Consider the following 24766-nt stretch of genomic DNA (forward strand, 5'->3'; position numbering starts at 1 on the left):
TTACACGTGTGAGCAAGCTTTTTTATTTAACAAGCATCAAGGGCAAGGATAGAGTTGTCTCGTTTCATTTGAAGGTGAATCCATGTGTGCTTATCTCAAGTTCAACCCAGAATTGAGAAACGTATTATGTTTGCCTTATGAGTTTTTTAAATTTATGAAAGGTTAAAAAGATTAATTTCTAAGAAAGGTAAGCTAAAATTCATTCTCTACTCAAAACAGCATTGTCAATTATTTTTGGATTATTATATCTACAACTATATCTATTATATCTCACGTTAATGTACCGTGAGATGTTCCCTGACACCTGACAGTTCCTCCGGGGCGAAGAGGTTGGGAAAGGCTAGCCCCGTGTATGAATACAGGACACGTTGCAACGACAGCCGCGCTGCTCATCTTTTGTCCTCCGAGCAGTAGCTGGCGCTGCTGAGTGAGAGTCTCGAGCCCGCTCGTGGTCGTTATCGCGAGGCTTCGTGGTGATTGACGGACGGTGGAGAGCAGTGCCGCGCCAGTGACCCGAGAACGCCAGAGTCCGTATTCGGTGTCACAGCAGCGGGGGACTCGTCTCTGACAGAAAATGACGACGGTGGAGGAGCTGTACCGTAACTACGGGATACTGGCGGACGCCACGGACAACGTGGGCCAGGTGAGTACGGCAGGAGGGGAGGAGGAAAGCGGCAAACGCAGCGGCAGGCCCTGAGCGCGCCTCGGCCCCGCAGGCTTCCCGGGGAGGAGGAGCCGGCTGAGCTTCCCACTGTCTTAAACAAAGCGGAAAAGATCCGTGCCCGGCTGGTCGGGTTGTAGGCGACAGCTGCTGCCCTGTGCAGGTGCTGTTCCCTGGACCTAACCCTTCCCCTCTTGTGATTTGGTAGACGGAGGTTTGAGATCGGGATGCTCTACTACTTGCCTGCAGAATTGTTGTTCATTGTAGTACCACATGGTTGGTCGCAATAGTAATTTCAATATGAGTGAGATAGTGTAGTTTAATACATTGTAAGTCCTGTTTGTGTGTGACTTGGGATACATAGCCGACAATTTTACAGATCCGGTATGTTAGTTCAAAGTGCGACAGTCAATCATGTAACAACATAATGGATTTTGCTTTTAAATGTTTGTCCACCAGGAGAAGAAAGGGAGTAAACAGGCAGTGCAGGGTTCCCCTGTGGCTGTTCCCTGAACAAGCATCTATCTTTGGAGATCCGTGGGGGGAAAGAACTGAGCTATCGGGATACAACAGCAGCAGCCAGGCCAGTGGCATTTTGGTCGACTCCGAGGCTCAGCAAAGCGAAAGTGATAAGAGACATGGTGGTTAGGGCGATGAACCGCAGTTTCTGTGGCTGTGAAAGAGATGCCAGGATGGTGTCGCAGGTGCTAGGATCCAGGACCGGTCAGAGATGGTAGAAAGGGGGTTCACTTCGAAAAGGGATTAACCAACAATCGGTGAATCTGTGGATTTCATTGCTACAGACGGCTTTGGAGGCCAGGTCATGAGTACATTTAAAACAGAGGTTGTTAGGTTCATGATTAGTTAGGGTGACAAAAGTTATGGGAGAAGGCAAGAGAATGGGGTTGAGAGGGGTAATAATCATTCATAATGGAATGGCAGTGCAGACTCAATGGGCTAAGTGGCCTAATTCTGGTGCTATGTCTTGTGGTCTTAACCCACTTCGTGGAACATCATTGACAGCTAGTATTTAATTAAGAACAGGTGGAAACCATTTTGTTACTTAAACCCATTCTGTCATTCCATGAGTTTATAGACAATTCTTTGTAAACTCTACACTTTCCTGCTCTCTCTGTGTGATTTCCCTGTTGTTAAAATATCTTTTATTCTGTACCATTAACGTTTGGTGACTCTTTCTGAGGCAGAAAATACAAATGATTTACAATTCTGCAAATATAAGTTCCTCTTCATCTCTGTCTGATGTGTTTGGCCACATATATTGAAAATCTGCCCCTTTGTTTTGGGTTCTGCCACTAGAGGAACATTTGGCACCCATCTTGTCAATGCCACTCGGAATCTTATGCTTTAGGAATATCATCTCATTCTAAACTCTAATGACAATAGGTTCAACTTTCCTTTATATGACAGCCCAGGCAACCCAAAAATCAACGTAATGAAACCTTCTCTGCACTGCTTTCAATTCAAGATGTCTTTCCTTAAATATGGAGATTAAGGGTAAACATGGTATTCTAAAGGCAGCTAGCTCTGTAAATTGCATCAGAGCTTTCTAAGTGTTCTGTAATTTGTTAAACACAATTGTCTTTTTGTAAAAGCACATTGACATTGTTGTACTTGATTTTTTTAGTGTCCTGCTATTAGTTCTTTGATAATAAGGGTCTGTTCTTTCTGTACTTATTCTTACTCTTGATCTGAATCAAGTGCCTGAAAGTGGCTTTATTGGAGAAGCCATGCAGAGATTTTGTTTGCTTACATATATAGTACATAGGTGATTTCTATCTTACTCACATAAAATCATGCACAGGAACAAAAGAAATAGAAGCAAGGTTTGGTCAAAAAGCTCTGCTTCTGCTGTTCAGCAAGATCACAGCTACCTTGGCATAAATTCTCTGCACTAACCTCTCATTTTATTCCCTTACAGGTATTTGCTTTCTGTATGTAAGCAGATTGCTTAATTGTAGGTAATCATCCTAGTTATATATCTCTTCAACCCTTTTCTCTTTTATTTATGTATCTTGCCTAATGTCTAATATTGCCAGATACTGCCTCAACCATGATGCAGATTGGAATTTAACAATCTAACAGATAAATATAAGGATAATTGCCCTATTCTAGCTACCTCTTATTTTGTGTCTATGTCTTTGCGCTGAGATGTCAACCACTACAAGCAGCTTGATCGCATTTAGGCTCTTTGACAGGCAGAAATGATCCTTGTCCTTAATGCTTCTGAGACTTTGCTTATAACAGGCATCTCAAGGCACTGGAAAAGTGCTGTCTTGACTATTAAGAGTGGTCCAGGGCTGTTCTGGGTCAAACTTGAGAATTATTGGAGCTGCACCATCCAGGCAGATGTTCATTATGTGTCTGACTTGTGTGCCATAAGGTGGAATAGCCTGGGTTTTCAGGAGGTGAATCAGTTGCCACAGGGTACCCAGTTCTGTCTTCTGTATTGTCACAATATTTACACTGCTCCTCTCGTGATAACTTGCAGGATGTTGCTGATACAGGCTTAGTAATGGTGATGCTATTGAAGATCAAGTTTAGGAGCCAGGACTTTTTTGGAAATGGACATTCCCTGGCACAACTTTTTCCACTCCACCATCAAATTTCTTAATTTCTTAATTTCTTAATTTCTACCTCACTAATACTCTTGTACTTTTTTTTTCGAAGGTTAATTGATTAAGTATCCATATACAATTCTGAGATCGTTCTTCTCCAAATAGCCACGAAACAAAGAAGGAACATGAAAGTCATTCGGAGAGAGACATCAAACTCACCCCCTGAACAAAAAAGTGTGGCATCCCAATCATCAACCCCCAAACCACACCTCCCTTCCCCCTCACAAATGGAACAAGAGCATCAACCCCCACACAAAAACTTAACAGAACACAACAAGAACATCAACTTCCTCTCGCACAACAAAACGGAAAAGGATCGGGCAATTTTTTTTTTTAAACAGAATATAAAAGCAATAAGTCTGAAAACACAATCCATAAGCACTGTAGTCCAATCCATAAACACAGAACCACGATATTCATAGATAGGGAGAGCCATCACACAAGGCAGAGGCCTACCTGCCTGCCGCAGCAAGCCACGCAGCATTAGGCCACTCACAGACAAGGCAGGCAGTTGGTGCTGAACTCTCGCTCGCCTTCTGCATTCACTTCAATATCTCAAACTTCCTCAATGCTTTAATTGGTGATTAATGTACACTTTAATTGGTGAAATAGAGTCAAACATAGTCTGGTCTTTAAGTTTCTTCACATTGAGGCCATCTGAGTAAGTGATTGCTCACTGGAATCTTCTCGATACAGCAAAGCACTGGATTGCTCAGTCAATCCCCAAACAGTAAATTGCAGGCTCTGACAGTTCCAGAAATACATTTAAGATGAAAAACAGACATAAAAGAAGCAAAACAGACATTTCCGTGGACTATCTGGAGGATGTCAGCCAGAAATTTTATTCTAACTTACAGTAATTATTTTTTCTTTGCACTGTACTGTTGCCAGAAAACAACATATTTTCCAGGAGCAGAGTAGTGCAGTTGTGATGGCTGAAGCTTTAAAATGGACTGAGGTGTCTGGACTATATACAGATATATTTTGTTGTGTTTATAGTAATATTCTATGTGTGCTTGTACCTGCGAGGACTGGACCTCGAAGCCACAGATTAGCGCAGCGGGAGCCAGGTGTCGGGGCGAGGACAGGGCTTGAAGCCACGTGCCACCTAGTGGACGTTGGGGGCCAGTCGACAGATGATATGGGTGGGCAGGGGTGGGGTGTTTCTGGACTGTATGTATGGTTGGTAATTTGACTTTGCAGCTTGACCCTGCAGTACCGCTGTCTTGTTTGTCTATTCATGAATATTTGTATATGGTTAAATGACAATTAAACGAATATTTCATGGATCCATGATGAATCCATCATTGGAGCCTCCCTGCCCTCTATTGTGGACCTGTACTCTTCCAGGTTGAAGAAGAGGGCGGGGAACATCATAAAGGACTCCTCCCATCCTGCGCACGGACTGTTTGATCTGCTTCTGTCTGGTAGGCGCTTCAGATCCCTCCAGACTAAGACTAACAGGCACTGGAGAAGTTTTTTTCCCTACTGCGGTCACTTTGCTGAACGGTTAACTGTCGGCTAACTATTACTTGGATTGCATTACCTGTATGTATAATCTATATTTTCATTTATATTTATCATTATTATTGTTATGAGCAGAGAGACAACATCTGCCGGAAGTAAATTCCTTGTATGTGCATAGGTACTTGGCGATTAAAGTCTGATTCTGATTCTGATTCTGACATGTTGGTGATGATGTGCCTGATTCTGATGTTACTTGCTATTATTGGCCTGTGTCTGACAATTGTCAAAGCCTTGCTGCAAGGAAGGATGGGCTGCTTCATTTGCTGAGGAGTTGTGAATGGAACTGAACACTGCAGTCATCGCACTTCCAATCCTCTTAGGGAAGACTCTGAAGACTCACAGTCAGCGACTCAGAAACAGCTTCTGCTCCACCATCAGATCTCTGAACAGTCCAGGAACGCTACCCTCCTTATATTTTTTCTGCACTATTTATTTAGTTTGCAATTTAAAGTAATTTTCTATATAAGACAGTGATAAGATTTCTGATGGGAAGAAGGCTGTTGATGAAGCAGCTCAAGTTGATTTAAATCTTAGACAATGCTTTTTGCAACTTTAGCAGAGATGCCATGGTAATGTAGCAGCATAATGCTATTACAGCTCCGGGCGTCAAAGTTCAATCATGACATCCTCTGTAAGCAGTTTTCACGTCCTTCCTGTGGAATCCATGGATTTCCTTCGAGTACTCCGATTTCCTCCCAGAGTCCAGAGTTGTACTGGTTAGTAGGTTAATTGATCATTTAATTTGTCCAGTGAATGAGTTAGGGTTAAAATGGATTGCTGGCAGCATGGCTCAAAAGCTCAGAAGGGCATATTATGCGTGATATCTCTAAATAATATTAAATAAAATAGATGCCCTGGATCTGGGTTTATTTACCTCTGACAATCTCTGGTAATAATTTGTGCAAATTAGGATTCCAACCAGTGATGCCCATTGATTCCACTTTTCCAGGGCATTTTCACCTCACTTCCCGAATACAGTCCATGTTTGAACTGAGGCCGCGTCCACACTACACCAGATAAAGCCGTAACCGAAGCTTTTTCTCTTCATTTTTACCCTCTGTCCACATTAAAATGTCATTTTCATCACCAGAAACTGGAGATTTTCAGAAACACTCTCCAGGGTGTGTAATTTTGAAAATGCTGCTTGACCGGAGCAGTGTGGACGGGGTAACCAGAGAAATCTGAAAACGCTGTCATGGCGTGCCGGAACAGATGATGATGGCAGCACGCCAGTTCATTGTCTTCTTGAACGCAACCTAACAATTTCAGAACAGACAGTAATGAGACTGAAGCCAGAAGAGTTAGAAATGTACTCACCAAATACTTTGACCCATAACTTACTGAATAAATAAGTATACTCACTTTGCCCTGTTTCCTGTCCTTGCTTGTATGAAGGTGGTTTACCTATTTATGCAAGTACTTCTCTGACAATAGGTGTGTAACAGCCTTATGTAACATTGCATGGAAATACAAGATAATACTGATGCAGACATGTTTTACGCATTTAACAAGGGGCTTTATTAAGGCAACAGAGTTCGTCAGTTTTTCGATGTTTGTCGTCAGCCAGGTCATACTGTCCGTAAATTCCCTGTCAGTTGCCTCCATATGCTCCAGTATATATTTTTTTACTTTTAATTTCTCCTGCGTGAGAGCCAACAGCTGTCTGTCATTTAAGTTTTTCTAGTCTGTAACTGAACAAATGCGCACCAAGTCTTTCACGGCGAGATTCGACACCAAACATGTCGCTTGTTTTCAGTAGATGTGTCCTGCGCATGCTTAGTAGGAGCAGATTCGCCGAAATATCTGCTTTAATGTGGACAGAGATATTTTTAAAAACACCTAGTGTGGACGCCTATTGTTGCCATCCGTATGCTCCAGTATTTGTTTTTTTTATTTCTAAGTCCTCCTGCGCGAGGGCCAACAGCTGTCCGTCTTTTAAGTTTTTCTAGTCTGTAACTGGACAAATGCACAGCAAGTCTTTCATGGCGAGATTTGACACCAAACATCACTTGTTTTCGGTGGATGTGTCCTGTGCATGCCCATTAGGAGGAGATTCGACGAAATTTCCATTTCAATGTGGACACAGGTATTTTCAAACCACCCTTAGTGTGGATGCCTACCGTTTTATACACAAAACCGGTGTTTTCAAAATTATCCGGTCTAGTGTGGACGTAGTCTGGAGCTAAATGTTCCTGATAAAACCTAACTGTGCATTACTGAGTAGGTAATTGTTAAGTAAAAGCCACTTGATTGCTCTCTTAATGGCAGCTTTGATCACTTTGTTTTATAGTGAATAGACTGAGTGATAATTAGCCATCCTGGATCTTGTTACCAGGACATACTGAAGTAATTTTCTGCATTGCTGGATAAATGCTAGTGTTGTAATTGTACTGGAACTAGTTTGGCTGGAAGCGCAGGTAATTCTGGAGTACAGAACTTCAGTAGTAAAGTTGGCATATTGTCTAGTTTTTACTGTATCCTATGCTTTCAGCCATTTTGCGCTTTCATGTGAAGTTAATTGAACTGCCTGGAAACAAATTTCTCTAATGCTGGAGAAAAGCTAACATATTTGACACTCTTGGCTAAATGTGGTTGCAAATGCTTTGTTGTTTTAGTACTCCATGCTAAGCTGGATTATTGTTAATGATGGGAATGTTCCTGGAGCCTCCTGTAGTTTCATCATCTTGTCATTCGTCACTAGATGCCATAGGATTGCAGAGCTATGATCTGATCCATTGTGAAATTGCTTAGATCTGTCTATTGCTTCTTGTTTACTGTTGTACATGCAACTGATTCTGCACTGCACTTTCAGTAGGGCTGTAACTCATCATTTTTACCTGTGCCCAGTGTTGCTTCTAGCCTGTCTTTCTACATTCCTTATTTAAACGCAGTTGATTTTCATGGTGATGATGAATCTAAGCATTTGACAAGATCCTGGTCTGTTGAATTATTCACTCCAAAAGTTTTGGGCTGACAGATTATTTCTATCCTATTTAGCATGTTTGTAATGCTATACAACACAATGGAGTTACTTCTATATTCAAACACAGCTTTGTCTTCACATTCTAGCAAATTTCTACACATTTACAGTGGGGAGCATTCCGACTGGTTGCATCACAGGCACAGGCTTCCCCACCATTGAGAACATCTTCAAAAAGCGGTGCCTCAAGAAGGACTCTCACCATCTGAGTCATGCCCTCTCATTACTACCATCTGGGAGGATGTACAGGAGACCGAAGTCCACGCTCCACATTTTCAGAACAGTTTCTTCTCTGCCATCAGATTTCACTTTACTCCTCTCACTATTTATTTTGTTGTATTATTGTAACATAATAATTTGTTATAAATTACAATATTGCTGTCACAAAACCTAATCCATCAACAGATGGATGAAGGTAGATGGTACTTGGGAGGCAGCTCCATGCACATATTTGATCTAATGCCATGAGACCTCATGGAGTCTGGAGCCAATGTGACAGACTCCAAGTGCTACTCACATCTACTTGTTTACCATTATGCTTGGTGGATCCATCCTATTAGTGAGAGGAAAAAGTACTCAATAATTACAGTGATGGAGTTTAACATGATGTCTGTAAGGTCTGATTCTGAGAACAGTTGTTGTTTGATGAGACTTATCTCAATGCATGTACATTCTTTGTAAAGTTGACTACCCTAAGTGCCTAAAGCATTGTCAGGTTTTATACTTTTGCTGTTGACTGTAACAGTAATGGTTCAACTGAATCATCCCATAAGCCACTTTAGGCATTTAACTACCAACCACATGAAGAAGGTGTGGGCCAACCTAGATAAAGGTGGTAGATTTCCTTCCCAAAGGATATTAGTGAACTAGATTGGCTTACAAGATAAACTAATTAGTTTTAGTGCCATCATTACTAATATTAAGAATTGGGTTTGCCTTTTTTTGCATGTTACAGATTATCTGAATTTAAATTCACGTAATTTAGATGTTTAAAAAAGGTTTTAACAATGAATATGAAGAAACTGTTTTAATAAAGGGGAAGAGCATAATTAGAACAGTCATCTAGAAATCCAATTAGGAATTAAAATTAAAACTCCTTGCCCAGTGCAGATTTAAAAGGCACCTTAATTTTCAAGGGTTTTCAAGAGGCAAGGAAAGTTTGTGATTCAGTAGTAGTTCTTCTGTTGCACACTTTGGGGTTTGGGAGGGACATCAAGAGTTGAGTGCTTTATGAGTTGGGTCCATGTAGAAAATCTAAAATGGTGAAGAATTGGGTGTGGGGAACAGTAAATAATATCAGTTAACTTGAGAGCAAGGGGGAGAATTTAGCTGACAGCAGAGAAGTGGGAAGAGGTGTATAGTAGGTATATGAACTTGAGTGGAAGAGTGAGCAGAAATGTGATTTTAGGACTGGCATGGAGAAATCTTGGAATTGTGGCTTTTTGAGCAAGCAGAGATAGAGATCATTGGCAGAGGCAGCTGACTATGCTTATAATATTGGAGGTGAAGTCCATGAGCTCCTTATACTTGGTGATGGGGGGGGGGGGGCGCTGAAGAAGAAAGCATATTTTTGCAGTTCCGGAATGCCTCTGGAATAGTAATGGATTTCTCAGGTGAGAGCAGGGTTTAATACTGTCTAGAATAAAAAATGTTCAAAAATTTTCCTCACAAAGCTTGTATTTTTAATAACTTCATGTGTTTGGAAATATCTGATTATATGCTGAAAATATTAAACCGAACAGAGTTATCACTGGAATATCAGTCTAAAATGTTTCCATGACTCCGTAAGATTTCAGATGTCCAATTCTGTGCCTTCATCTCTAACTCAAGCTTTTACAACTGTATTTTATACGTAAAATGCTTCTCTGGTTTTGAACAGAAGAGAAGTGAACTTTAGGCAACTGAATTATATGAATATTTTGTTGGGCTTTGAGTAAATTTTGACTATATATAACTTTTTCCTTTTTCAGTATAAGGATTCGTATCAAGCTATTCTGGATGGTGTGAAAAGTGGTGCAAAGGAGAAAAGATTGGCAGCACAGTTTATTCCAAAGTTCTTCAAACATTTTCCAGAGTTGGCTGATAGTGCTATCAATGCTCAGTTGGATCTCTGTGAAGATGAAGATCTTTCAGTAAGAGTTTATCATTTGTGTCTGTCATAATCTGAAATCTGGTTGCGGGAGACATAGAGTTTTAAGGTAGAATTCAAAAGGGTTTACGCAGGGAGGAAAGAAGGAATTGACCAAGATCATTTTTAATATTTGATTTTGCATAGTCTACTTGGCAAGGTTTATTTTGTTTCAATACCTTAAATTCCAGTATATTGCTTAATGTAGATAAGGTCATAAAGAGATTTTTTGGCACATTGACCTTCATAAGGCAAAGTTGGAATGCTATGTTGAAGTTGCGTAAGATGTTGGTGTGGCCTAATTTGGAGTATTGTTTGCAATTCTGGTCACCAGTAAGAATGTAGAGAAAATTTACAAGGATGTTGCCAGGACTTGGCTTGTAGGAAAAACTTGAATAGCTTAAGACTTTATTGGAGCATAGGAGAATGAGGGGACATTTGATAGAATATACAAAATTGAGCGATATAGATAAAGGTAAATGTAAGCAGGCTTTTTTCACTGAGGCTGGGTGATACTAGAGCTGTAGCTCATAGGCTAAGGGTAAAAGGTGAAATATTTAAGGGGAATCTTGGGAATTTCTTCACTAATTTGAAATGAGCTGCCTGTGGGAGTGGTGGATGAATGTTCAATTTCAACGTTTAAGAGAAACTATGTACGTGGTTGGGTACAGCAATGATCCATGTGTGGGTTGATGGGATTAGGCGGAATAATCGTCTGGTACGGATAAGATGGGCTGAGGTGCTAGTTGTTGTGTTCTGACTCTACGGCTGTTTATATAAAAGGATATTAATGATGAATTATTGTAAGATATTAAAACAAGTAAGAATGAGTGCAACATGTGAATTTATTAAACTTCTAACATTGTACTGAATGTTTTTAGATTCGGCGTCAAGCCATTAAAGAATTGCCTCAGTTTGCAACAGGTGAAAATCTTCCAAGGGTTGCAGATATATTAACACAGCTTTTACAGACTGGTAAGTGGAATATTTTGTCATGAAAGTTTTTTTAAATACAGTCAGTTAAACTTTTATTCTTCCTATGTTGCTGTTCATTTTTTTATGTTAATAAGTAAAAATTCTATAAATGAATTAATATTTAAATTATTTTAGAATTTCACATAAGGAATATCTCATAATAGAATATTACTATTATATTCCACTGGGTTCTCCTTTTTAGGCTATGAAGTTAAGCAAGTTGGATAGAAATTGAAAAACTAATGACTAGCATTAGATTTAACATCTTGCAGGGATTAGCAGGACAGCAATATTTTAAATGAACCCATGTCACTGAACTGAGGAACATTATCAACCTAAAACTTATATTTTCAGGAGTTTGTTTATTTAGGAAATGTGTCTTTTCTGGTTTACTAAATTGTGGCCTTGCAAATGGCTTTTCAACTTTTCTCTGCTGTTTATAGCAGAGTTAGGCCTTGTCTGAGATGGGCCACTGTTCTCCTTGTTGGTGTCCTGATTGGAATAGTGAGGCAAACTAACAATGACAGCAATTAAAACAAAAAGTAGGTAATGCTGATCATGTAAGACATCACTTATAATATGAGAAAATGGTAATATTTTGGTTTGAAGACCCTTTGAGCTCAGTTTGTTCTCTTTTCATCAGTGCTGCCTGATATCCAAGTGTTTCCAACTTTCGGATCTTATTTCAGATCTCCAGATTACATTTGCATTTTCTGCCACTTATTGCAGAATTTTTGGAATTTAGATAAGGGGAGAGATTGGATGGGCTGGGATGGTCTATCCTGGAATAAAGGAGGATGAGAGGTAACCTGACAGAAATGTATCAGATATGAGAGGCTTAGTTAGAATATTTTTCCTATCGTAAACAAGAGAGCATAGGTTTAAGGGAAGAGGGATGATTTTTAAAGGACATTCAGGGCAACGGTTTTTCACATGGAGAGTTGTTGATGTTTGAAACTCACTGCCAGGGAAACTGTTGGAATCCGATATGGTAATTACATTTAAGAGACGTTTAGGCAGGTACTTGAGTAGGCAAGGAATAGAAAGATAAAATGGCACAGGCAAACGGAAAAAAAATGATAGTATAGATAAAGTGTTCTGTGCTGTACACAAAACAAAACTCTCAACAAAGAAGAAATCTCAGTGTCACTATCAATTAAGGCATTTTTTTTTCAAACTAACACAAAATTTATGAACTAAGTTTGTTAGTTTGATAGTTTTCCATACCACACTTCATAATTACTCAGCATGATTTCATATTTCAGTTTTCAGACCATCTTATCTTCAACAGTTTAATCTCTAGTAACAAAACAGTGATGAACATCCATAGACATTATTCATAGATTTTTTTAAAAAGGTAATTGTTAGAAATAATTTGACGCTAAGTGCAGCATAACCTTTTATGTTCAGTTAATTAATAATTTGGAGGCCATGTGCTAGCATCTGTTGCTGTCCATTCAGAGCAATTTTGAGTTGTATGGTAGTTCAGTGAATCATGTTTGTATTGAAACTCGAAACAACTATAAAAACAAAAATAGTAAAAGGTTCATTGGGATTGATAGTTCCAGAGCAAAAAGGAAGGAGGTTTGTAGCACATCGTATTGTACAAAGATTTATCTAGTGGAATTTTAATATCAGTACATTATATCTAAGTTAATTTGATTACTGTTTTCTTAGTATGTGTAGGTTAATTGAAAAGTTAAATAGTCTATTACTGGATCTTACTGCATGTGACAAAGTTGTGCCTTTATGGTAATCTTTCAATTGAATAGCTTATTAACTAGTAAAGGGGGCATCAAGACTGAACTGTGGGATAGTAGCCACAATTGACCGGACTAACTTGGATCAGCAATTAGGATCTTCCTTCTTGGAAAAATACTTCTGTTAATTGAATTTCTTGACTCTACCAAAGTGTAATTTTTCTTACTGTTCATAAGTGATGCAGCTTACTAATTTTTTGAATTTGATACAGTCTTTTGTTGGGGAGAGTTTAAACTAATTTGGCAGGGAATGGAATGGTAGGGCAGAGGATGGGGCAGTAGATATATAAGTCAATGGACTGTGTAGTGAGATTGTGAGGAAGGACAGGCAGGTGACAGGGCAAAATTGCAGTCGGGATGTTATTGTAACATGGGGGGGGCAAAATTGTAAAGGGTCATAATATAGGATGGAAGATTATATATTTGAATGCACAAGGTATACATGAATAAGGAAGATGATCTTGTACAACAGTTAAAGATTGGCAGGTAAGACATTGGGCATCATTGAGTCTTTACTCAAAGAGGAACATGGTTAGGAACTTAACATCCAAGAATACAAATTGTATCAAAAGGACAGGCAGAGGGAGTGGGGTTGCTCTGTTGGTTTAAAAATGACATTAAATCATTTCAGAGAGGTGATAGAGGATCAGAAGGTATAGAATCCTTGGGGGTAGAGTTAAGTAACTACAAGGGTAGAGAGACCCTGATGAGAGTTATATACAGGCCACTGAACAATAGCCAGGATGTGGGATATAATTTACAATGGGAGATAGAAAAGGCATGTAATAAGGAAAATGTTTTGATAGTCATGGGGATTTCAATATGCAGGTAGATTGGGAAAATCAGGTTGGTGCTGGATCCCAAGAGGGAGTGATTTGTGGAATGACTGTGTGATGACTTTAGAACAGCTTATGGTTGAGCCCACTAGAGGAAAAGCAGTTGTGATTTGTATGTCGTGTAATGAACCAGATTTGATTAAGGAGCTTAAAATAAAGGAACCCTTGCGAGGCAGTGATCATAATATGTTAGAATTCGTACTGCAATTTGAGAAGGAAAAGATAAAACCGGATATATCAGTGTTACAGTGGAATTAAAGGAATTATGGAGGCATGAGAGAAAAGCTGACCAGGGTTGATTGGAAGGGGCACTATCAGGGATGACGGCAGAAGAGCAGTGGCTGGAGTTCCTGGGGGCAATTCGGAAGATGCATGATTGATGCATCCCAAAGCTGATGGAATATTCTAAGGGAGGATGAGGCAACTGTGGTTGGCAAGAGCAGTCAAAGACAACATAAAAGCAAAAGGGGGGGGTGTGTAATGTAACAAATTAGCGGGAAGTTAGAGAATTGGGAAGCTTTTAAAAACAAACAGAAGGCAACTAAAAATGCCATACGGACAGAAAAGATGAAATATGAAGGTACACTAGCCAAAAGTATAAAAGAGGATACCTAAAGATTTTTCAGATATATAAAGAGTAAAAAGAGAGGTGAGTGTGCATGTTGGAATGCTGGGAAGAGACAGGAGAGGTAGTAATGGGAGGGAAAATGGCAGAGCAACTTGGGTATTTTGTCAGTCTTCACTGTGGGAGACACCGGCAGTATACCAGAAATGCGAGAGTGTCAGGGGGCAGAAGTGAGTGTAGTTCCTATTATTAAGGGGAAGGTGCTTGGAAAGCTTAAAGGTCCAAAGGTAAATAAGTCACCTGGTCCAGATTGACTGCAGCTTGGGGTTCTGAAAAAGGTAGTTGAAAAGATTGTGGAGGCATGAGTAATGAATGGTTCCAGAAGACTGAAAAATTACTAATGTTGCTCCACCCTTTAAGAAGGGAGGGAAGCATAAGAAAGGAAATTTAGCCGGATAACTTGACTTTAGTGGTTGAGAAAATGTTGGAGTCCACTATTAAGGATGAGTTTTTGAGGTACTTGCAGGCACATAATAAAGTAGGCCATTGTCAGCATGGTTTCCTTAAGGGGAAATCATGCACGACAAATTCCTTGGAATTCTTTGAGGAAATAACTGGCAAGATAGATAAAAGAGAGTCAGAGGGTGTTCATTTGGATTTTCGAAAGGCCTTTGACAAGGTGCAACACATGAAGCTGCTTAACAAGATGAGAGCCCGTGGTATTTCAGGAAAGATACTACCATGGATGGAAGCTTGGCTGATTGGCAGGATGCAGTGGAAATAAATTAGTGCATATTCTGGTTGGCTGTCAGTGCCTGGTGGTATTCCACATGGGGGCATGTTAGGAACTCTTTTTCACCTTAAATGTCAACTATTTGGATGGGGGAATTGGTGGCTTTGTGGCCAACTTTGCAGGTGATACAAGGATAGATAGAAGGTCTGGTACTGTTGAGGAAGCAGTGAGTCTTCTGAAGAACTTAGACAGATTGGGAGAATGGGCAAAGAAATGCCAGATAGAATAAAGTGTAGGGAAGTGCATCGTCATGCACTTTAGTAGAAGGAATAAAGGCATAGACTATTTTCTGAATAGGGAGAGAATTCAAAAATTAGAGGTGCAAAGGGACTTGGTAGTCTTTGTGTAGGATTCTCTAAACTTTAATTTGCAGGTTGAGTCAGTGGTAATAAAGGAAAATGTAATGTTAACATTCATTTTGGGAGGACTAGAGTATAAGATCAAGGAGGTGATGCTGAGGCTTTGTAAGGCATTGGTCAGACCGCATTTGAGTATTATGAGCAGTTTTGCGCACCTTATTTAAGAAAGGATGTGCTGGCAGTACAGGGGGTCTGAAGGTTTACAGGAATAAAGGGGTTAAAATATAAGGAGCTTTTGATGGCTCTGGGTCTGTACTTGCTGGAATTTAGAAGAAAGATGTGGGAATCTCATTGAAACCTATCGATTATTGAAACAGCTAGATAGAGGAGATGTGGGGAGGATGTTTCCTATAATGGGTGAGTCTAGAACCAGAGGGCAGAACCTCGGAATAGAGCCATGTCCATTTAGATCAGAGATTAGGAGGAATTTCTTTTGCCAAATGGTGGTGAATATATGGAATTCATTGCTACAGATGGCTGAGGAAGCCAAGTCATTGAATACCGTAGATTCCGGATTATAAGCCGCTACTTTTTTCCCACATTTTGAACAGCTTTGAACTCTGCGGCCTTTAATCCAGAGTGGCTAATACATGGTTTTTTTTCATGCCGCCTCGTAAACATTTTGCCTCGTAACAATAGACCAATAAAATTGATGAGTAGTTCACAGAGGTCCAATGAAATTGTACGATAAATCAAGCGCACTTTCACAATTAAATTATTGTAAATCAGTCATTTGTACTCACCCTCATCAACATGGAAAATACTCGAAGAAAAGCAAGACCCAAGCGCGTCAGACCCGATTAGACCCGATCGCGTTACGCAAGCGCGTCAGACCCGATTAGACCCGATCGCGTTACGCAAGCGCATCAGACCCGATTAGACCCGATCGCGTTACGCAAGCGCGTCAGACCCGATTAGACCCGATCGCGTTACGCAAGCGCGTCAGACCCGAGCGCGTCAGACCCGATTAGACCCGATCGCGTTACGCAAGCGCGTCAGACCAGAGCGAAAACGCTGCTTTTAAGTTAAAGGCGATCAATAACTTTTCCTGGTAGGCTGCAGTATATATATTTTTACCAGTCGCTAGGAGATATTGGAATGTTGTTCGTGCTGTTCAGTAAAAAAGTATATGCAACGTAATTTGTGTTACCGATACGTATGTATATTTAAAAGTAGCGGTGCGGCCTTTACAATTAAAAAATTGATTTTATTTCTAAAATTAGAGCCAGCGGCTTTTAATCAGGTGCGCTCTGTAGTCCGGAATCTACGGTATATTTAAAGTGGAAGTTGATAGGCTCTTGATTAGTCAGGGTATCAAAGGTTACAGGGAGAGGGCAGGAGAATGGGGTTGCGAGGGATAATAAATCTGCCATGATGGAATGGCGGAGCAGTCTCGATGGGCCGAATGGCCTAATTCTGTTCCTATGACTTATGGTATCCTCTCTCTTTTCATGCCTAGATGATTAAATTGTGATTTTGGAGGTTTTGTTTATTTTTTTATTACAAGGTTAGAGCCCAAACAAAAACACTGATCTAGAGATAAGAAGCTGACATCCACATGGATGTGTTTATTAATTAAATTTGAGCTTGCTAACGAGAGAAATTTAATCATTTGGATTTTATGAATTGCCATACACCACAGATTATCTTTAATCCTGTGAGTAATTTACAAATTTGTGATGAGTATTTTTGGACACCTTTTATGTCTGAGGAGAGAAGTTAATAGTTGATGAACTGGGCCATTTTATTGCTTTTTCAGTATTCAGAATTGTGGTGCATTCTGGGAATCTGTTTCATTTGTCTTATCACCCGAGACCACTGGCATCTGTTTGAATAGATGTAATCAATACACTTTCAGATAAATGTTTGAACATGCAGTCAGGCAACACCCATGATACAGAGAAAGGGAGGTGGTTGCATTCCTAGAAAGTCCATTATTGCAATTTTCCATAATGTAACATTATACATTCTGTGAATGTGTTAAGAATGCAGGTTGGAAAAATATACTACTTGTGTTTATTTACTTTTTTCTTCGTATAAGGTTCCAGTGGAGCAAATTTTATACCAAATCTCAAATTTTTGGGTAGTGATTTGTGAATTCTGTAATTGCAAATTTCCATGACCTAAATGGTCATATTGTGGGCTTCACCGCTATTTGAAGAATTTTTACAGATTTGATCTTTGCCAAACATTTCAAATAAATCCGTAACAGCTGAGGTAGCAAAAACTGAAGTGATCTTTCTGGAATATGCTCTTAAGTCATTAATGTAAAGCTAACTGATAACTGCTAAATTTGATTTAGATACATAACCCTACTCTGAATTGAAGTTGTTCCCACTTTTTCTTTCAGATGATAATGCAGAATTTAACTTGGTTAATAATGCATTAATATGTATATTCAAGATTGATGCTAAAGGTAACTACTATTTTGTGGATGTACAAAACATTGTTTTGAAGTATTCTGTGATGAAGCTATTGAAATGTAGTGCTTTTAATTCCATAAGACTGTTCATTCAACATACCAACCGTACTGTACAAAGGTCTTAAGCACATATATGTAGCTAGGTTGCCTAAGTATTTGACATTGTACTGTATTTGTCAATGTGGAGCGGAGAATGGATTTGTTAATCTGGCAAGAGCAAAGATTGTTGGTAAGGGCAAGGGTGGAGCATTGTGGGAGGGGCGTGGGACAGGTGGCAGAGAGGGAGGGGTCATTTGATTCCAAAGAATTGGCTTATTGATCATTACAGAATGATGGTGCTTCCTGCACGCTCCTCTCTCCCTTTACATTTTCTGAACCATAATTCCCCTCTTCCTGTCCCGTACACACGCTCAGTCCACAGTAGAAACGCGTATCAAAACCAGGTTTATCAACATTCACATTTGTCATGATTTTGTTTTGTGACAGCAGTGTAGTGCAATACCAAAAAATATTATAGTACTGTACAAGTTTTAGCCATGCTAGATATATAAATGTGTCTCTGACATCTGTGCATCATTGTACATTTCATTTTCAAAGCAAGTTGGAAAAACTATGTAAAATAGTGTATTTTAAGCTCTTAAAATAATGGAAGTTGGAGGATAGTTTGCCATTGTGAAATACCATGAAGTAATATTTTGTTAAATCTTGTAGATTATTTACCTGTAGTGAATACAGGATATCATTTGGAAGTCTAAGAAAAATAGTGGGACAGTGAAGATGAAGAACCTAGGTATTAATAGAAAGCAACGAATAAAAATGCCAGACCATGGAGAAGGGGAAAAATTATTAAAAATTGTAATAGTTTAACATTTGGAAGTGTAGAGAAAAAGTGGTATAAAAAGAAATAACATCTTATTTATACATAACCAATTTGAGGCTATATATTGAAATTAATTTCTAATTATCATTGTGCAAATTGGAATACGGTGAATTAACTTGAAAATTGTTCACGTCAGATAGACCTGTTTAGAACATTTGCAAATGTAGATCTGAGATTGGGCTTTTGAGTAAAAGGTATATATTCTGCCTCTACTTGCAAACTTTCATACAATGTGTGCAGATTAAGTTTAAAACTAGATTTCCTTTTTCTTCTGAAAGGAACCTTGGGCGGTCTTTTCACACAGATAATCCAAGGAGAAGATATTGTACGAGAACGTGCCATTAAGTTTCTTTCCACAAAACTGAAGGCTCTACCAGAGGAAGTCATGAACAAAGAAGTAGAAGAATACATTTTTGTTGAATCTAAAAAGGCAAGTGAAATAAAATTATTCTGTAAATCTCTACTTGTTTGTATTTAAGTAATTAGCAAGTTTTCTCAGTAATCCATCTCGTATGGGTGGGAATTATTCTTCACCTTCTTCAACGAAGTCCAGTGAGTCACAGGAAGAATACCTATGATAACTAGGTGATTTTGAGATTTTGGTTAAATTGAGGCTAGTTATCAAATTTAATTGTATGTTGCATACACTGAAGGAAAAAAGTTAACTCTGCCTCTGGCGTGCAACACTTTGAGAGTAGTCATTTGTGTGCTTCAATAGCTAATCAACAGAGGTGCAGAAATGGGCAGAAGAATTATTATTGTGAAAGAATTTGAGAAATGAATGTCATGGAGTGTTCTTGACTTAAACTATTACTAATTCAATTATAACATAAAATGGAACATTACATCATAGCATTTCCCACTTCAGCTAAATCCTAATTTTTGCACATAGGAAAGGTTTCTGCTTCAATTCTGACAAGAGTTTGTAAACAAAAGGAACAGCTCTTGGAAATTCATTGGCTTATACTTCTATTTATGGGTATCTCATTAAATGTATTTCTAAAATTGTAACTCAACTGAATGGATGCCAGCTTGGTAGTTTTTTTCAAGCAAAGACATAATCCAAAATAAATGCTATCACACTGGTTCACTTCAGCTTGATATGTATCAACTCAACTGAAACGTCTGGAATAAATTTGAATGATTTTCTAACATTAGAAATACCTCTAGCAGGTGCAGTTACGCAAAATTTGCACATGCACTTCATTGCTTCACTGCAGATCTATACCTCAAACAGGGTCTTTGGTTTTCTGTGGGTGTATTAGAGAGGCATCATTAACTATAGAACATTTTGCATTATGGAGGGTTTTGGCCCAAAATGTGGACCATTTATTTTCCTCCATAGATGTTGCCTGACTAGCTGAGTTCCTCCAATGTTTTGTGTGTGACTCTAGGGTTCCAATATCTGTACAATCTTTGCTTATTTTCAGCATAGCAGGTATTGTTAACCCAGACTGAAAAAGGCTGTGTCTTATTAAACCATTTCCTTGGGTGCACCATGCCTAACTCCAGAACTGTGGCTTTCATGTAGTGTAACCTAAAAATGGCAAAGTTACAAACTAAAGTGTTTTAATCTAGGTCATATGCTTATTACATTTTTAAAATGAGCATAACTTCAAAAAGATAAATATATAATGTTAACTTGAAATATTTTGTGTTTAAGCATTCAAAGGACTAGACGGTTTACATAAAGTAACTTTGTGTACATTTTTAGTTTCTTCCCTTTGCTTCTTCCCATAACCCTACCCTTTCTCCTTAAAGCAAAGGAACAGTGAAGAGACAATTTTTAAGGAGCAGCATTTATTTCAAGTATTTTGTTTTTAGGTACTTGATGATGTTACAGGAGAAGAGTTTGTTTTATTCATGAAAATTCTGTCTAGCCTGAAGAACCTTCAGACAGTAAGTGGTCGACAACAATTAGTCGAGTTGGTGGCTGAACAGGCAGATTTAGAACAAGTGTTCAATCCTGCAGATCCAGATTCTGTGGACAGATTACTACAGTGCACAAGACAGGCTGTTCCTCTTTTCTCAGTAAGTATAGCCTTTGATATATTTCATTATCACCAAACAATATTAATATCTGTCTTGTCCTCTGCAGTGTAACTTTTTGCCAGATTCTGGAAAAAATGTTGAACTTTTTTGTCTCTAATAGTTTTTCCAGCATGAAAAATGGAATGATGTTCACTTCAAATAATAAATATACTGAACATCAGTTAAAACTTGAATTTTCTTTTACTTGACATCCGTTAATGTTAAATTGGAACATTTAAAATATTGACAAGCAATTTAGTTTTCAACGTGTGCATTTAATTAGATTAAATAAAAGAGGTTCAGGAGGTGGAAGATTGTACTCTCCTGCTAGCCTCCATAAGGAGGTCCTGTGACAGAGTGGGGTTATCCTGGGATTGGTAATCAATAGAAAGATGTTCAGGAACTCTGACTTTTTCAACAGGATGTATCGGATTCTCATCTAGAATTTGGATTGATTTTCTTTTTTTTAGCTACCTCCCCAAAGCTTTAAATGTTTAACTTGAATATTTCATTTTGGTCTTCAAGTGGTAAGACTATTAAGTTGGATAGTGAAATACCAATAAGAAGTTGAAGTGCATATGTATTCAGGAACATCTTTGACAAAAAGTGTAAGTTTGTAAAGTGTGAGGCCAAATGATAATAGAGGATCAGCTGTAAAGGTTTCAGCCACAGATGTAGAGGTGAAAACTGGACAGGTAGTTTGTAGCTTTGAAACTCAGGTTAGCAGACCACACCAATGTGAAATTTTGGGTTTGGTGAATAGCCTATTGGGTTAAAGGGGCTTTAGGCTAGCTTTGGGGCTTTGATGTTTCTATCATTCATTCTATGGGGTTTCATGTTTTATAGATGTCTGAATATAAATTTCAGGTTGCATACTATATACGTACTCTGATATTAAATGAACATTTGAGTGGCAAACTTCTCAATAACAGGATGGTTTTGTTCTTGCTAGTAGCTGGAGAAATGTGTAGTTTTTCAGGAACTTAGTATTGGCACATGCCCAGACAATGGCAGTTACAAAAATCAAGCATTAAAATAGTGAAACATTGTTATGAATTAGAATGTGTATCTGCTCTACACAATGTTTATTGATGCCAAATAATTTACCAAAATTGAAAGGGTTAGATGCCAAGTAGGCAACAATAACACCAACGGAACTGGAATACTGAAAACTATATCATCAGTCTTAATATTGCAGGATTAATAACAACTTGATGTTGTTCAATGTATATTTTGGATTTGGAGGTGCTGTGCAACCACATTAACTCTATCATGTGGTAAGTGTTTCAGTATTAGTCTGCTGCCATGATCCTGAGTATGTGGTTGGATGGCAATATTCTGAAGTTAGTGCATATGTTCTAAGTAAATCCTTGAATTATGTCTAAAAGTGCATACTGTTTCCTAGCAGATTAAAATTAATTTTACCTCCCATGGTGTTATTATCTTTCAGAAAAATGTCCATTCAACCAGGTTCGTCACCTACTTCTGTGAGCAAGTATTACCAAATCTGAGCTCCCTTACTAGTCCAGTAGAAGGACTTGACATTCAGTTAGAGGTAAGATGTGGACCAGCATAATTTGATGATTTGGTTTTAACATTTGTGCAGAGTCTTTGTTATTTGAGTCTAAATCTACTTTAAATTATCCTTGTAAATTGACTAAGTCAATAGCAAGAGTTCTAACTAACTTGAGGAATAGGATCCAAGTAGAAGGAACAATTTTGATGCAAGCATTTCAGTTTGGGCATAATACTTGGAAAGCAATGTCCTAAACAGGATAAAGGAAGGGGGCCTGGTTTCAATACATCAGTATAAATAGAAATGCCATTTAATAGAGCCTTATTTTTGGAACGAAAGCAAGCCAGACATTGAAGTTCAGTTCTGGTTAGATAACCTGTAGTGTTGGGTACATTCACCATTACATGCATTTAAAAAGTATATGTAGCAAGAAGTCAGTGGAGATTTACAAGGATGATACCAGAGGTTTGGTGTGTCATGAGCGCTTGAAGTTAGAATGCTTTGCTCACAAGAAACAGGAATTTCTGAATCAAAATCAAGTTTATTATCACTGACAAATGTCATGAAATTTGTTTTGTGGCAGTGGTACAGTGCAGTAGATAAAATGTCCCATAAATTATAATAGGAAATATACAAGTAGTGCAAATCTCTGCGTCAAATTTTATTTCTGTACTAGAAGGGAAAAAGCTTGAGGAACCTGGTAAGTTTGGTAACAATTTGTGAACCAGTAAATAGTATATTTAAAGTTAGTTTATTGTCAAATCAATTCTTTAAAACAGCAAGTAAAAATGTAATTTTTTTTTAATTTTGTAGGTTTTAAAGTTACTGGCAGAAATGACCCCTTTCTGTGGTGATATGGAAAAGTTAGAAAGTAATTTGAAGCAATTGTTTGAAAAATTACTGGTGAGTATGAAATCTTCCCAGAAAATTATGCCCCTTCCACTGTTCCTTATTCCAGTGTAATACTGCATTCTCCACATTACAGCAGTTTAGATAGTAAAAATTTACCCTTATGAAATTCACAGATTACTACCAAAATATCAGATATGAAATTTATTCCTCTGGAATATATATGAAGAAAAACTAACTAAATAACCACAAAATGCAAAAGAATCAGCAAATTCACACAAAATCACAATACAGAAAAGTGCAAGTCTTTGTAACATGATTGTATTATATACCTTTTAAAGAAACATCTTAATACTTAAATTGATAAAAATGCTATTTGGATTGTTTTATAATCATGATCCAAAAACCAACACTAAATGAATGGTAGCTCAGCCATTTAATCTATTCTTGCCTACTCTTGCACCACCTCAAAATTCCACCTGTTTTTTGTGTTGCTGCAGATTCCATCATCTGCAGTTTCATGTCTCCAGTTGTTTATTTTCGTTATTATAATTTCAGAATGTACCTCAAGTTCTTTAAAAATTAAATACCTTGCAAATTGTCAGTATGCAATTCATGGAATCTCACCAAATGTTGATTTGTTGTTTTCTTCTAGGTAGCTAATTTTATCTAACACTTTGTTTTAATTTGATGTAATTTACTGGGATTGACATGATGCATAGAGCCTCATCAATGCCTGTAGATGTAAACGCAGTGCTTGTGTGGATTACAAATGCTCATCTTCAAAAAATCTGTTCTTGTGACTAAGCTAGCATTTCTGAAATTTCTAGGAATATATGCCATTGCCCCCAGAGGAGGCAGAAAATGGTGAAAATGCAGGCAACGAGGAGCCCAAGCTACAGTTTAGTTATGTTGAATGTCTACTGTTTGGCTTTCATCAGCTTGGAAAGAAACTTCCTGATTTCCTTACAGCAAAACTCAATGCAGAACGACTTAAGGACTTCAAAATCAGGTGTGGTGAATTTTATCTTTTTATACACTGAAATTTGTTTCCACTGTGTTAAACAATAAATCAGTTTTATTGTAAGGTTTTGTTGTCTTGTCATTTCATAGACTATAATTTGAATGAAATAATTAGCTTAAACCACAAAAGAAATCTAATTATATTAAAGCATTAAGGAAATAACTGAGATATCTCCATCAAGGGACCAAATAGCTGTCTTCTGGATATTAAAAATGAACTGGTGGCTTCTATGGATCATGTGCATGGTCAGGTATAGAATAGCTTTCAAGAACATAAAATGTGAATATTCAGCATGAGGCAGTGGAAACAATAGTAGAACATTTTAGATGACAACCTTCATTAGATCTGTGGGCAGATAGAAAAAGCAAGCAGTCAAAGGGTTTCGGCCCGAAACGTTGACTGTATTCTTTTCCTATATGTTGCCTGGCTTGAATTTCTCCAGCATTTTGTGTGTGTTGCTCAGATTTCCAGCATCTGCATTTTTCTCGTTTTAGATTTTAATTTAAGTGGTTTTGTTCTTGTGAATCTGTTAATATCCATGCATCCCACCTATAGAATCAACTGGATTTGTCACATTTGTACCTTTATCTCTGAAATCTAGCTCAAAATATTATTCAGTGTATTTCTCTCTACCATCATAGCAGTAACACTGTTCGTTTTGCTTGGTCCTACTCTTTGAAGCTCCTTTTTTTTTACTAACTTGACTTTCAGTTTTCATGCATTGTAGAACACCTTCATTTAATTAATCACTTCTCAGTATTGAGTTGTTCACATGTTTGCACATCTGTTGCAAACTACCTAAGTTCCAGTTGTTGGAGATAAAT

At 38.2% G+C, this 24766-nt stretch overlaps 1 protein-coding gene across 1 annotated transcript in view; it reads left to right on the plus strand.

The window, feature by feature from the left end:
• The first annotated feature begins 470 nt into the window (after positions 1–470).
• The window catches only part of api5 (apoptosis inhibitor 5), a 39453-nt gene continuing 15157 nt past the window's right edge, over positions 471–24766 (plus strand). Inside the window, exons 1-9 of the mRNA XM_073049665.1 lie at positions 471–643; positions 9775–9936; positions 10814–10907; positions 17571–17636; positions 18801–18952; positions 20347–20553; positions 22004–22108; positions 22883–22972; positions 23749–23930. Coding sequence (XP_072905766.1) covers positions 575–643; positions 9775–9936; positions 10814–10907; positions 17571–17636; positions 18801–18952; positions 20347–20553; positions 22004–22108; positions 22883–22972; positions 23749–23930 — 1127 coding nt within the window. The 5' untranslated portion in view covers positions 471–574. The remainder of the gene's footprint in view (positions 644–9774; positions 9937–10813; positions 10908–17570; positions 17637–18800; positions 18953–20346; positions 20554–22003; positions 22109–22882; positions 22973–23748; positions 23931–24766) is intronic.

The sequence above is a fragment of the Hemitrygon akajei genome, chromosome 6, assembly GCF_048418815.1.
Source record: "Hemitrygon akajei chromosome 6, sHemAka1.3, whole genome shotgun sequence".
NCBI lineage: Eukaryota > Metazoa > Chordata > Chondrichthyes > Myliobatiformes > Dasyatidae > Hemitrygon > Hemitrygon akajei.